This window comes from Caretta caretta, chromosome 7 (genome assembly GCF_965140235.1).
Source record: "Caretta caretta isolate rCarCar2 chromosome 7, rCarCar1.hap1, whole genome shotgun sequence".
In the NCBI taxonomy this organism is placed as follows: Eukaryota; Metazoa; Chordata; order Testudines; family Cheloniidae; genus Caretta; species Caretta caretta.
In genome coordinates this window covers 120,587,949-120,601,236 of record NC_134212.1, presented here as the reverse complement: position 1 = coordinate 120,601,236, position 13,288 = coordinate 120,587,949, and the positions used below count along the sequence as shown (strand labels likewise).

Genomic DNA, 13,288 nt, shown 5'->3' with positions numbered 1-13,288 from the left:
CTTTATTTAAATTGAGAAAATCAGCACTGCTGGGAACTGATTTTCAAAAATACTAAATACCCACAATTCCAACTAAAGTCAATAGGTGCTGCAGATGCTCCGCACCTCTGAAAAGCTCAGGCTTTTCATCCCACTGAAATGTTGAGACTTAAGCTGATCTGATAGGTTAAGTGACTTGCAATTTGAGCAAATTTGAACAATTCTGGAGAGATGCTGCTGATAATCATTGGGTGAAACGTGACAAGGCATGGAAAAGGTCAGCCATCCATATTTGGACTGTGATTACGCAAATTTTGAAATTATTCCAGGGGATACCATTTTAGACCAAATCTAATTCTCAGGGATATTACAATCAATGAAACTTCATATTAGGGCTGTTGATTAATCCCAGTTAACTCACTCGATTAACTCAAAAAAATTAAATCGCAAGTAATCACAGTTTTAATCTCACTGTTAAACAGTAGCATACTAATTGAAATTTATTAAATATTTTTGGATGTTTTTCTACATTTTCAAATATATTGATTTCAATTACAACACAGAATACAAAGTATACACTGCTCACTTTATATTATTTTTCATTACAAATATTTTCACTGTAAAAATGGTAAATGGTATTTTTCAGTTCGCCTCATACAATACTATAGTGCAATCTCTTTATCGTGAAAGTGCAACTTAATAATAGTTTTTTTTGTTACATAACTACATTCAAAAATAAAACAATGTAAAACTTTACAGCCTACAAGTCCACTCAGTCCTACTTCTTTTTCAGCCAATTGCTAAGACAAACAAGTTTGTTTACATTTATGGGAACTAAAGCTGCCCACTTCTTATTTACAGTGTCACCAGAAAGTGAGAACAGGGGTTCGCATGGAACTTTTGTAGCCAGCATTGCAAGGTATTTACATGCCAGATATGCTAAACATTTGTATGACCCTTCTTGCTTCGGCCACCATTCCAGAGGACATGCTTCCATGCTGATGACATTCATTATAAAAATAAGGTGTTAATTACATTTGTGACTGAACTCCCTGTGGGAGAACTGTATGTCTCTGGCCCTGTTTTACCCGTATTCTGCCAAATATTTTATGTTATAGTAGTCTCGGATAATGACTCAACACATGTTGTTCATTTTAAAAACACTTTCACTGCAGATCTGACAAAACGCAAAGAAGGTACCAATGTCAGATTTCTAAAGACAAACTACAGCACTCAACCCAAGGTTTAAGAATCCGAAGTGCATTCCAAAATCTGAGAGGGATGAGGTGTGGAGCATGCTTTCAGAAGTCTTAGAAGAGCAACACTGTGGAAACTACAGAACCCGAACCACCAAGAAAGAAAATCAACCTTCTGCTGGTGGCATCTGACTCAGATGATGAAAATGAACATGCATCGGTCCGCTCTGCTTTGGACTGTTATCAAGCAGAACCCGTCATCAGCATGGACGCATGTCCTCTGGAATGGTGGTTGAAGCATGAAGGAACATATGAAACTTTAGCACATGTGGCATATAAATAGCTTGCGACATCAGCTACAACAGTGCCATGAGAATGCCTGTTCTCACTTTCAGGTGACATTATAAACAAGAAGCGGGCAGCATTATCTTCTGCAAATGTAAACAAACCTGTTTGTCTGAGCAACTGGCTGAACAAGAAATAGGACTGAGTGGACTTGTAGGCTCGAAAATTTTACATTGTTTTATTTTTGAATGCAGAGTTTTTTTGTACATAATTCTAAATTTGTAAGTTCAACTTTCATGATAAAGAGATGGCACTATAGTATTTGTATTAGGTGAATAACTATATACTCAATAAATTAGGTAAATAAATACTATTTATTTTGTTTTTTACAGTGCAAATATTTGTAATAAAAAATATAAAGTGAGCACTGTATACTTTGTATTCTGTGTTGTAATTGAAATAAATATATTTGAAAATGTAGAAAACATCCAAAAATATTTAAATAAATGGTATTCTATTATTAACAGTGTGATTAATCGCACAATTAATCTCTATTAATTTTTTTAATTGCGCGACTAATCACAATTAATTTTTAATTGCTTGACAGCCCTACTTTGTATATGATCCATCCAAATGCCACCATAATGGAATTCAAATTAAATTAAACCACCACCATAACATATTTAGGCTCAAAATTAAGACATGGATACCACACCATTAAAAATATTAATACCACCAGTGGGTTATATACATATAAGGTTTCAGCTTTCAGAAGGATCCTTTTCATGAGTTAAAGTACGTAAAGAACCAACTCAAAGACACATGGTGGAAATTTCATCTTTAACCTTGAATTAATTGCTCACTTAGACTTAAAAGGATTTAAGCACCTGCTTAAATTGAAACACATGCTTAAGTGCTGAATAGGGATAGAGTAAAGCATGTGCTTATGTGTTCTGCAGCACTGGGGCCTTGATGATTTATCAACAGAAAAAGTTAACACGGCCAGTCTGCAAAAGGTTGTGTTTGCTTATTGCATGTGGCTAATCCATATTAAAAATCACCCTTCATAGCAAAAGAAAAAGTAAGGGAAGCAAGTCTATATCAGGGTGAGGTCAACTGAGACTGAACATTTCAGCTTAAGTACATGAATGAAGCAAAGCATTAAATCAGAGTTTATCACTGAAGTAAGAGCATTAGGCTTACATGTATCTTTATCACTGGATGAATAAGACTTGCTGTAAGCATTTGAGAACAATGGGAATAGCGTTTACACATTGTACTTTTGTAGTTCTCCAGTCTATCATTTTGTCTTCTTCAGTATCAATCAACAAAACTGACAGTTCCGTCAGTCCCCATGTTCAAGTGATGTGGGATAGGCCTTTGGACAGATGATAGCCAGACTTGCTATCAGTCCCAGTCCCTCACTTACTGGACCATAAGAGTCTGGGAGTGCTTTGCTGGCACCATTCTCAGCTTCTTGGGTGGGAAGCTGGAACAAATGCTTTATTCTGCTCACCAGTAACTCTTCTGGCCTATGATGGGGAAGCCACACTGGTGGGAACGAAAATTAGAGGAAAAAATGGTTGGGGCCAGTCCCAACTAGATGAAAACACAACATTCATGCAGAATGGCTTATATCTGAATTTGCAAGTGCAGTACATGTGCACCCTCAGGAAAAGGTGTCTAGGTTATGGAGGAGCTCCCAGAATACAGGATTTAAAACTGCAACAAACTCTGTTGTTTAACAGTAAAGTGTATTTGTTCAGAAGAGTGCTATAGTGTGATAAGGTGCCAAACAAAAGACTACTGCACATGAGAGATTGTTGTAGAAAGTCATCAAAAAGAAAAAAAAAACCAATACAACAAAATGGCATTTATCGGGAAAAAATACAGAGCACCATTTAAAGAAGTAAAGTCACCAGGGCTGCAATCCTTCACCCCAATTCCATCCTTGTATTAAAAACTTTAGTTTCTAAATAACAGCATAAACAAAATACAATGCAATTAATATTAGATATTATATTCTGTTACATATATTACCTAAGTATCCAAGAACCTGGAATAATTTTGAGGGCCGGGCATCTAAAATAAAGATATGTCCTTCTGCAGCTCCAGTTATGAGGTACTGACCACTCTGATCATATCTAGACAAAACAGAATTCCACTTTAACACAGTTTTTGTCCATTATAGTCTAATCACAGTATTTCACCTGATACAATTCAATTCAAAAGGCCAAGTTCTGCTCTGAGTTACACTCGTGTAACCCTACTGGTTTCAGTGGGGTCCATACTGTAACAGAGATTTAGCCTGTAGGGTTTACTTGGCTCAGGCCTGATCCAAAGCCCATTAAAGTCAATGGGAGCCATTTCTGTTTACTTCAGTGGGCGTTTGATGTAAACCTAGTAATATTACACAATAGTTTGGTTACATTATAAAATCTTTCATTCCTTTTAATCCACCTCTTTTTCAGAGACTTCTAAGCAGACTTTTTATATTATATGCTCTCTGTCTCTATATGTATTGATACACCTTTAAAATCATTTACTCAATATATGAATTGTTAATGTTTTACTTTAGAGATAATAATGAAGAGATGTCACATCTGATCTCTCAAATAATAGTTTTTTTTAATGTTTAACAAATCCAATATCAATCCCATTTATTAAAATGTTAAAGTAGATTAATGATTATCTCTACGGGTCACAATTAAATATTGACATTTTTTTAAATCCAACAATATAAGATCCCTAGTGCTAATTGTATAGGAATAATTACATTTGTGAAATGTTAACAGAATAATAATAAATAGTAATAAAAACATCCATCATGTGAGAAGGGATAGCTCAGAGCTTTAAGCATCAGATTAGAGATGTCTCCATTTCCTGGAACCACAGGTCTGAATCACTGCAGGACTGACTCACCCCTTCATCCTCCCAAGTTAGATATGTAATTACATGGAACTTAGTGTGTGGCGAAGCTGTCAGATAGGACCTTATATATTAATATATTTCCTGCTCTTTGTGGCATTTTTCGTAAGAACATGGGTTTATTCCATTGCCCTCAACCAAAGTCCCGCCCCACCTACTATTGTGTAGTGTGTCTGCATCAGCTGTCCACCTGTTTGTTATACTCCAACTCTGGCAGAAGTGGCTTCATTCAACAATGAAGTGGTTGCTACATGTCTGTAGTTGTAAGCCACTTTTGGATCCTACAGGATGATGAGCACCATAGCATGTTATATTGTCATCCATTATTCTTTTCATGAATCTAGTCCACAGTGTCTCATCTGACATGCAAACTCTCTTGAGGAATACACAAAAAAGTGCACATAGATTTCTCAACACACACATTATTCAGGCTATCTGCTGACAATACCTCTTCCCTCTGCTACTACATACTTACTGCAGATGCTGCACAGGTAAGTTGGAAAGAAGAACTCTGTGAACCACCCGTGGCGTTTCAACTTTGGTAACATCAATGAAATAGACATGACCCACTTTGGTCCCCACAGCAACACTATATGAGGAGGGGCAGCAAACCATAGCAGTTGCCTAGTTAAATAGTAAAATACACTTAATTGTACTGCAACATCTTACTATGAAACTTGCTCTATTATGCAAAGTTCTCTCACATCTAAAAAATAGCAATAAGTGATCTATGTAAAGAAAATTTTGACTTAATCAGAGTCACAAAAAAGGGTCATTAAAAACATTATGCCCCCTTTTCCCCATGAATGCAGTACTAGATTCTTAAAGACCATCCCCATCCCAAGGTTTATATACCCTCATCCTTAAGGCCCTGCATCATATCCACAATCAGTCAGTGTGCTTCTAAACGGATCAGAGAGGTTGGCTAATGAGTAGAGCAGGTCAGAAACTTTTTTGCCAACCATGAAAAATTTTGAGATTTCAAAATAAAAAAATTTATATGAAATCAGAACCACCAGAGCATAATGTGCAGCTTGCCCAGCACTTCCAGTCCAGGAAAGCAAGCGACTAGGACTCAAACCTGAGCACCCTATATAGTAGTCCAACACTTTAGTACAAGGCTGATGCAAGAATATGCAACAATTTAATTGGTATTTGAAGATCCTTTTAATGCAAAAAAGCAAAAACACAGTTGTAAAATAGAAAACATCTTAAAATCAAAATTGTAGTTTAGTATGTGGTCTTTGGTGCGCCATTAGTAGTGATCAGATAGAGTAAGTAGGAACCCACAGCGAAGGCAAAGAACTTAATATTCTGCCCAGTGAGTAGATTAATTTGTTAATTTTTGTAAGGGGTTAAGTAACACTTTTCCTGTAAATGGGAGCAGTTCCTGTAAATGGGTAAACAAACAGTTCATGCAAGGAGTTTTCTAGTACAATCAAACCATCAGACCCTTTGCCAGAGTCAAGGACTGTTGGGGCAAAGATGCTACAGGCTTAGTTTAATTTAAATATCAGGAGAGAACTACACAAGTAAAAATAATAAACAGCTATCAAAAAGAAAAGTTGGACTGGTTGATTACACTGTCACAGTCTTATGTTCTATGATAACTTTACACATGAAACTTACATGATTTGCAACCTGACTCTTCTGATATTTTTAACTCGAGACCCATGCAAAATTAGGGTGCTATATATCAGTCTTTAAAAAGATCAGTGTAAAATGGAATTATTCAAAAACAAATACAAAACAAATCTAACATACACAGTGGTGTTTAAAAGAAAGGAAGTGTTTTCCAATGTCTAGAACATGGGACTTCTAGGTTCTATTCCTGGCTCTGATACTAATATTTTGGACATACTTAACCTCTCTGTGCTTCCATTCTGTCAGATGTAAAACTCAGGCACTAAGGAGATATCAGTAATGGCTATAAATCACTTTAAACCCCTCATATTGAAGGTGCTGTGTAAATATAAGCTTTTTGCTTTTCATTTAGTACAGAATACACTTCAGGCAAGTCTATACCACAAAATTAAGTCAACCTAAGTTATGCTGATGTACAGCTTTTGAACCACACAGAACTCTTCTTCAGGTCTGGGAAAGGAACTCCCAGTGTCACAGCTAAATGCAAGGTGGAACAGATTGTTCAACGTAAGTAGTTAGCACATATTGTAAGGGACCATTCAAGGTAGAGCGGCCTGCTTACTCCTCTGCAGTCATAGAACAAAAAAGGGCGATTAGTGGGTTACAGACTCTTGTAATAAGCCATAAATCGAGTGTCCCTATTCAGTCCATGATTTTTGGTGTCTAGCACAGTAATGAATTTAAGCTCCCAGGCCCATCTTTTGAAAGTATTATGCAGGTTTCCTTTGAGGATGAGGACTCAGAGATCAGATATATAGTGATCGCTTTGTAAAAAGCAGTCACCTACAGGTGGTGTTCTTGTCTTTTATCATTTTCCTGTATGAGTTCATTTGAGAGCATAGAGATTATCTGGTTTCACCCACATAATTGTTATTGAGCCATTTAGTGCACTGGATGAAGTACACCATGTGTTGTGATAGGCATGTGTAGGGTCCACAGGTCTTGTCAGTAAGGGGTGTTTTGGGCATGTTTCTAATAGACCACTGGCTTGAGATTTTGGCATCTCTACAAGAACATTAATTAATTTATTGTTATTATTAGTGATAGTAGTACTTATTTTCAGTAGCACCCACACTGTGTATATTCTTCCCAAACTGAAAATGAAGGCAGGGTCCCTACCTAGTCTTTGGATCAGGGTCTTTGGATCAAATTAGTTGATTCAACATTTTTAAATTAAAGATGAATGGTAAAGTTGGTTGGCTGGTTTGGTTTTTTAAAGACCAAAATACTTTTGTAAAGTTTCAAAAAAGTCAAAATAATCATTGTTAAAATGCAATTATCACTGTCTTGTATTTTAACAAAGTTACAACCTTGAGATTCTAAAAAAGTGGGACTGGAAATTTTTGGTCTCTCTGCCAGAAAGCAGAACATCAAGCATGAAACAAAGGTCTGAATTCAACACTAAATGCTATCATTCTTTGGTTATCAGCAAGAATTTTGGTTATTCTTCACAAAGAACAGCATTTCTTTTGGTTAACAAAAACTCCTTTTAAAGTGTCATGAAATCCTCAGAGGTTTCTTCATGCATAGAAAGCGTTTTGCTCTGAATGAGAATTATTAAGATCCTGATCACTAAAGACCATGTGCAAAGGCTTTTGTCTCACAGCAAATATGAAGCCTTTATTACTAATAATCCTTTGGGATTATTATCTTAATTAAAATTTTAAAAAATATAATTTTCTTTCCAGTGGTCTTCTTGGTAAAGACTGTCATGGAACAGTTCAGCTGAATGGTGGACAAGCCTAGAATACTGCTGATGAATGGTTTTCAGTTTTCAGATATTTTGTAAAATATGGCCAGCTGGAGTCAAGTGAAATGCACTAGCCATTCCTCTGCTGGTGTAAGTCAGCACAAAGTCCCCATATTTTACAGATGGGGACATTATGGAACAGAGTGATGAACTGACTTGGGCAAGATCATCCAGCAGGACAGTGGCAGAGCAAGAAAAAGAACCAAAATCTCCTGAATTTTAGTCTAGCACTCTATCTATTAGACTAAACTAAACCTGAAGAGACTTCTGGTTTTTTGCTATGGAGAATCCTGGGAGATAGCACACAGATGAATTGGGTGAAGTGACTGAAAGGTATTGCGGTACCACCACAACCAATGTTTTAGAAATTATTTTCTTTAAACAATATAAAAAATTTGGCCATCTTTGTAGTTGTGGGCCCTGGGTATGAGATCCCCATATTCAGGAGATCTTTATGATTCACTGGGCTTTTCAGAAACAAATTTTCAGCATTATTAAAATGGTAAATCTAAGGCATTTTTTGGTATATTTTGCAAAAAAAAATTCTCATTTTTATTTGATGACTAAAAAAGGTTTAAACCTCAATTTCCAGTAATCAGTACCTGTGTATTCAGGCAGAGCTTGCTGATGAAAGCTCCATCCTCCAGCAGCCAAACATGCACTTCCCCTGAAATTGCTACAGACTGTTAAAGAAGAAGAGACCGATTAGAGTGGAAAAAATGGACATGAAGTGGGCAGTGGCTTTCTATGGAAAATTAACCAGGCTGATGACAGGGCATAGCAGACAAAAAGATGCTGGTTTAGTTTTGAACAATCACAGCAGTGTCACACACAGTGCTATTAATCACGTTCCTTTAGGGATGCATCTATACTCGGAAAATTTGTAAGCATTTTCGCACTAGTGCAGCTCCAGCGATGGTGCTCGGAGCAGGATTAGATGATGCACTGGTAACATACGTGCCTGATCTACATTAGCACTTCCACCTCCACCATTCAGCCAGCAGTGTAGAAAAACGCTCACAATTTTTCCTGGTAAACGTGCCTGAAAAAGAGGACTTGGTCTTTGGACAAGAAGAGACTTATGTCATAAAAGTGCTCAGCACCTTGCATCTAATTATTTAAATCTTCAGAGTACTGTACAAATATGAATTAATTAACTCATAATTCTCCCATGAGGCAGGTAAGGATTATCATCCCTTTGCTAAAAATGAGGAGACCCACACAACTGATTCATCAGCACCTCAAGGCTCCTTTATGCTGGCTCTCTGGGGACTTCCTTGGCTGGTAAAGAATCAGGGTAGCTGGCTGTACACTATCTCCTGGAAAAGTCCCTGCCACATGGGGAATGTCAGGGTGTTTTCATGATGAGTGAGGCACGGTCATGGCACTGCTATGCCCTGGCTGTGGAAAAGGCCCCTGGGGGCTGTGGATAGCTCGGCACAGGATAGATAGTCTCTCAGGCTGCTCGAACTTGCACTGAGGGCTGAATAGGCCAGTGGGAGTCCCAGCACAGGTGTGGTGGCTAGGGTGCTAGAAAGCTACCTCCTTCAACTTCCATTCTCTGTATTGAGCCCACCTCCAGCCGTGTTATGAACTTGGCCCATACAGAGTGACGTTTCCAAGGCCACATAGTGAATCAATAGGAGAGTCCAGATAAGAACTGAACAATCTGTGGCTTAACCACATTTCTTCAAAGAATGCAAGGCCAGAGTCTGTTCTCGTTTACACTAACCTAGACCTGGAATAACTCCACTCACTTTAATGGAGTTACTCTGGATCTACACTGATGTGACTGATATCAGAATATGAGCCCCAGCCTCTGCAGCACATCTGCTTCTATGCTTTGTAGGTTGCCATAGCAATATTTTGGTTATCTATTATTCTTAGTTGAGGATAACCACTTATGTATAACAAAGGAGAGAGTTCCTTACCACACAATACTTGTTCCCTGGAGTAAGAAAATCAGCTGACAGGAAATGATCATTGCATGCATCCAAGAGTTTGATGACTTTCTCATTCTGTGAAGGTTTATAGACATAGACTGATCCCTGACAAATATAAATGACAATCCATCATTTGGCTATAAAGCATTCTGTAAGAGTCCTCAATCACACCAACAAAAACCACCCATCTTTCTGAACTTTGCTCTTTAAACTTTTACAGATGTCTCCGAATTGAGGAAAAAGACTCAGCTGATGTAAATCAATGTAGTTCCCCCAAAGTTAGTGGACAATTTCAGAAAATGACTGAAATAAAATTAAAGCAAACTCTGTTTAATTTATTTCAAGAACCAATAAAGTATTTTAAAACAAAACAAAACATAAACCTTTTAGAGTGCATATTATTTTATCTGAATATCTCAAGGCATTTGGGAAACATTTATTAATTAATCCTCACATTACCCCAGTGAGATAGGGATGCAATATTAATTCATTTTACAGAAGGGGAAACTCAGGCGTAGAGAAGACGAGTGAATGATCATGGTCACTGTGCCAGTGCTAGGAACAGACCCCAGAAATCCTGACTTCCAATCTCTTGCTCCATCCTCTTACCCAGGATATTATTTTTTCTCTCTCCTGTGCTATTATGGTTTTCACATTAAAAATATTAAAACTTTGTAGAATTATAAAAAAGCCAACTAAAATGATATGACTGGAAAATATGACTTCTCAGAAGAGAGAGAACTTAAATTTTCCTCTTCCTTTTCTGAGGGAATTGAATTATTCCCTTAGGCCTCGATTCTGCACAGATTTATGTACATAGTTCAAGTGATCCCATTGGCTTCCAGACTTCCGTGCTGACCAGTAAGTCACAGAATCATACATAAGAGTCAGGTAAAAATTATATGGTACAATCCACCATCTTCAGAAATCAATTGGTTTGTGCTTCTCTCACACATGCACATTGGGCCAAATTCACCTCTGGTGTAATGCCATTGACTTTAGTGGGGTTACACTAGGGATGAATTTAGCCCAGTGATAGTAAAAATGTCATGCAGGTGCTATGTAACCTGACATGGGCACCTCATTACCTAATACTGTACCTTGTCTGTTTCTACTAGTAATATGTTGTAGTCAGGGGAGAAAACGAGGCTGATTATGGGTTCTGATACATCAAAGCAATTATCCATCTGATAGTGTGTGCCTTTGATTTGGTAAAAGTGCACAATACCATCCTAAACAGAAAAGATAAATGCAAATGCAAATCAGATCTAGACCACTTATCCTAACCAGTTACAGCAAAACTGCACTGTGTAAACATCTAAGAAATGCTGTGGGAAGGGTCAAGATAATTCCACTGATTCCTGTCATTGTTGGTCTTATTAACCTTTATCTTGTCCCTGAGTATGGGACACCTAGACTGAAATACTGCATGATGCCAGAAATGAAGATAAACTAAAATATTTCTTAAAAATCTAGACTTAAAAATAATTCAAGTTTAATTGCAATGGGTCAGATTCTGTTACCAGTTATACTACGTACCCCATTTGATTTCACTAAGATCTCATAGGAGTAACACAAGCTGAATTTGGCCTAATGGGTTTTTGTTAAAGAATAACCAAGACATGTATCGTTAAGTTATATCATACATAAAGGCAGAGCGGACTTCTGAGCACAACACGACTGGGCAGTTATCTTGGAAATTCTCTTTCTCCTCTTCCATTCTACGTCCATTCTAATTCTTTCATATCTCTTTACAACCCTTTACGAGTTCTCCAAAGAAAAGCTCTTTATTTGCTGCCTATCGTTGTTAAACACTGGGAGCTTAGTCACTACTTGCTTGTTAGACTATGAAAAAATGGATTCTTCCCCTCCAGATTTGTTGTCCCAAATCTTAAACAGCAAAGTACGTACAACACTAGAGAGACATTTCCTAGTTCTACAGCTCTTTTCTTCTTCTCACTTCTGCCCATGCTAGGGGTTCTGTGAGCGCATTTCACTCGAATATGCTTCGGTTTAGGTTTTCACACAATAGGCCTGGTTCAAAGAATGAGGGATGCCTTACACTTCCAGCTGCATATAGTCCATCCTTATGATATGCCATAGCAAGCAGAACAGGTTTTTGTTTTCTCCGTTTGTCTTCTGCAAAAGCAAAAACATTTCATGTTTTTGAAAATGGCTTAGCTCTTAAATATCTCATTGAATGTACTGCTTGTGAAATATGACAGACTGACAACCTGGGAGGCTGAAAAAAACTATAGCACAAGTAGTCACAGGGCTAGTTACCTCCACACTCCCCAGGATGTGCCTCAACCTTGATTTGAGAGGGATTACATTTATGGGTGAGGAAGTAGCTCAGTCTAGCAAGGAGAAGGCCAATTAGTGTCAGTTGTGGCTTTAGTGATGTGGACACCTGTCCATTACAAACTGAACTGAGATTGTTCATTTATTTTGTATAGGCCACTGAACAGTCACCAAGACAAAACAGATTTTTTTTAAGTTTCCCAATAGTAATTGAGAAAGAGTGCCTCGTACAAAGTTAGTGCTATATAAACAACAAATAATTTTCAGTGGTTCTAAACAAAATGTAGGGGCCTGAGTCTGATCTCACATCAGTGTAAATTAGAATCAACACAAAACAAATACGTCCAGTTTCATTGTCTCTGTTGAGGCTGTCAAAATGGCTTTCCATTAGTACCAATCGTGTTGATGACTTTTGTGATTTAGATACCTGACCTCATGCCATTAAATTGTCTCTCGCAGGTCACTGAACATCAGTATCCTTCTAGCCAATGCTCTACCTATGATGGAGTTGTACTGACATGTATTATGACTCTCAGCAGCCACTGGTGCAGCCTTTAAAAAAACAAAAACAAACAAAAAACCAACTGCATTTAAACAAGCAAATACCTTCGTTTTTCAAACTATCATCAGAAAGAAGTGGTAAGGAATGAAATTGTGTTCGCCTTCGTTCTGCATAAAGAAAAAGAAACAAATTAAAGTGTTAACTACAGTGCATGTACCGAATATGTGAATGTTGCACTAAGGGCTAGCTGTAGCCTAGTCTACTGAACAGAGAGCTAGGCATCAGGAGACCTGGGTTCTTTTCCTGTTTCTACCAATTAATTCATCTGTGTGTCTGTGGGCAAGTCACAATGTTTCTGTGGCTCAGTTACCCCATCAGTAAAATGAGAATAACAATCATAGACATATGATTGGAAGGGACCTCGACAGCATCTAGTCCAGTCCCTTCAGTGAGGCAGGACTAAGTATTATCTAGAGTCTAGACCAGAGGTGGGCAAACTACAGGCTGCGGGCCACATGCGGCCCGTGGGACCATTCTGCCCGGCCCCTGAGCTCCCAGCAGGGGAGGCTAGACCCCGGCCCCTCCTCTGCTGGCCCCCCTCCCCTGCAGCCACGCCGCTGCATGGGCAGCGTTCTGGGCGGCGGGGCTGCGAGCTCATGCAGGGCAGTGCGGCACTGTGTCTGGCTCTGTCCGGGTGGCGCAGCTGCCAGACATGCTTCTCTGAGCAGCATAGTAAGGGGGCCGGGCCCGGGGGGTTGGA

At 38.3% G+C, this 13,288-nt stretch overlaps 1 protein-coding gene across 4 annotated transcripts in view; it reads right to left on the bottom strand.

Annotated features, from left to right (window-relative positions):
• Nucleotides 1-13,288, bottom strand: part of CFAP43 (cilia and flagella associated protein 43) — a 94,906-nt gene that overhangs the window by 60,764 nt on the left and 20,854 nt on the right. For 3 of the 4 annotated variants that reach the window (XM_048857624.2, XM_048857622.2, XM_048857621.2), the window contains exons 7-13: nt 12,633-12,695; nt 11,788-11,864; nt 10,826-10,957; nt 9,714-9,830; nt 8,385-8,465; nt 4,864-5,012; nt 3,501-3,604 (exon numbers count right to left, since the gene is read on the bottom strand). In XM_048857624.2, coding sequence (XP_048713581.1) covers nt 3,501-3,604; nt 4,864-5,012; nt 8,385-8,465; nt 9,714-9,830; nt 10,826-10,957; nt 11,788-11,864; nt 12,633-12,695 — 723 coding nt within the window. The remainder of the gene's footprint in view (nt 1-3,500; nt 3,605-4,863; nt 5,013-8,384; nt 8,466-9,713; nt 9,831-10,825; nt 10,958-11,787; nt 11,865-12,632; nt 12,696-13,288) is intronic. The other variant, XM_048857625.2, reaches the window with a different exon arrangement.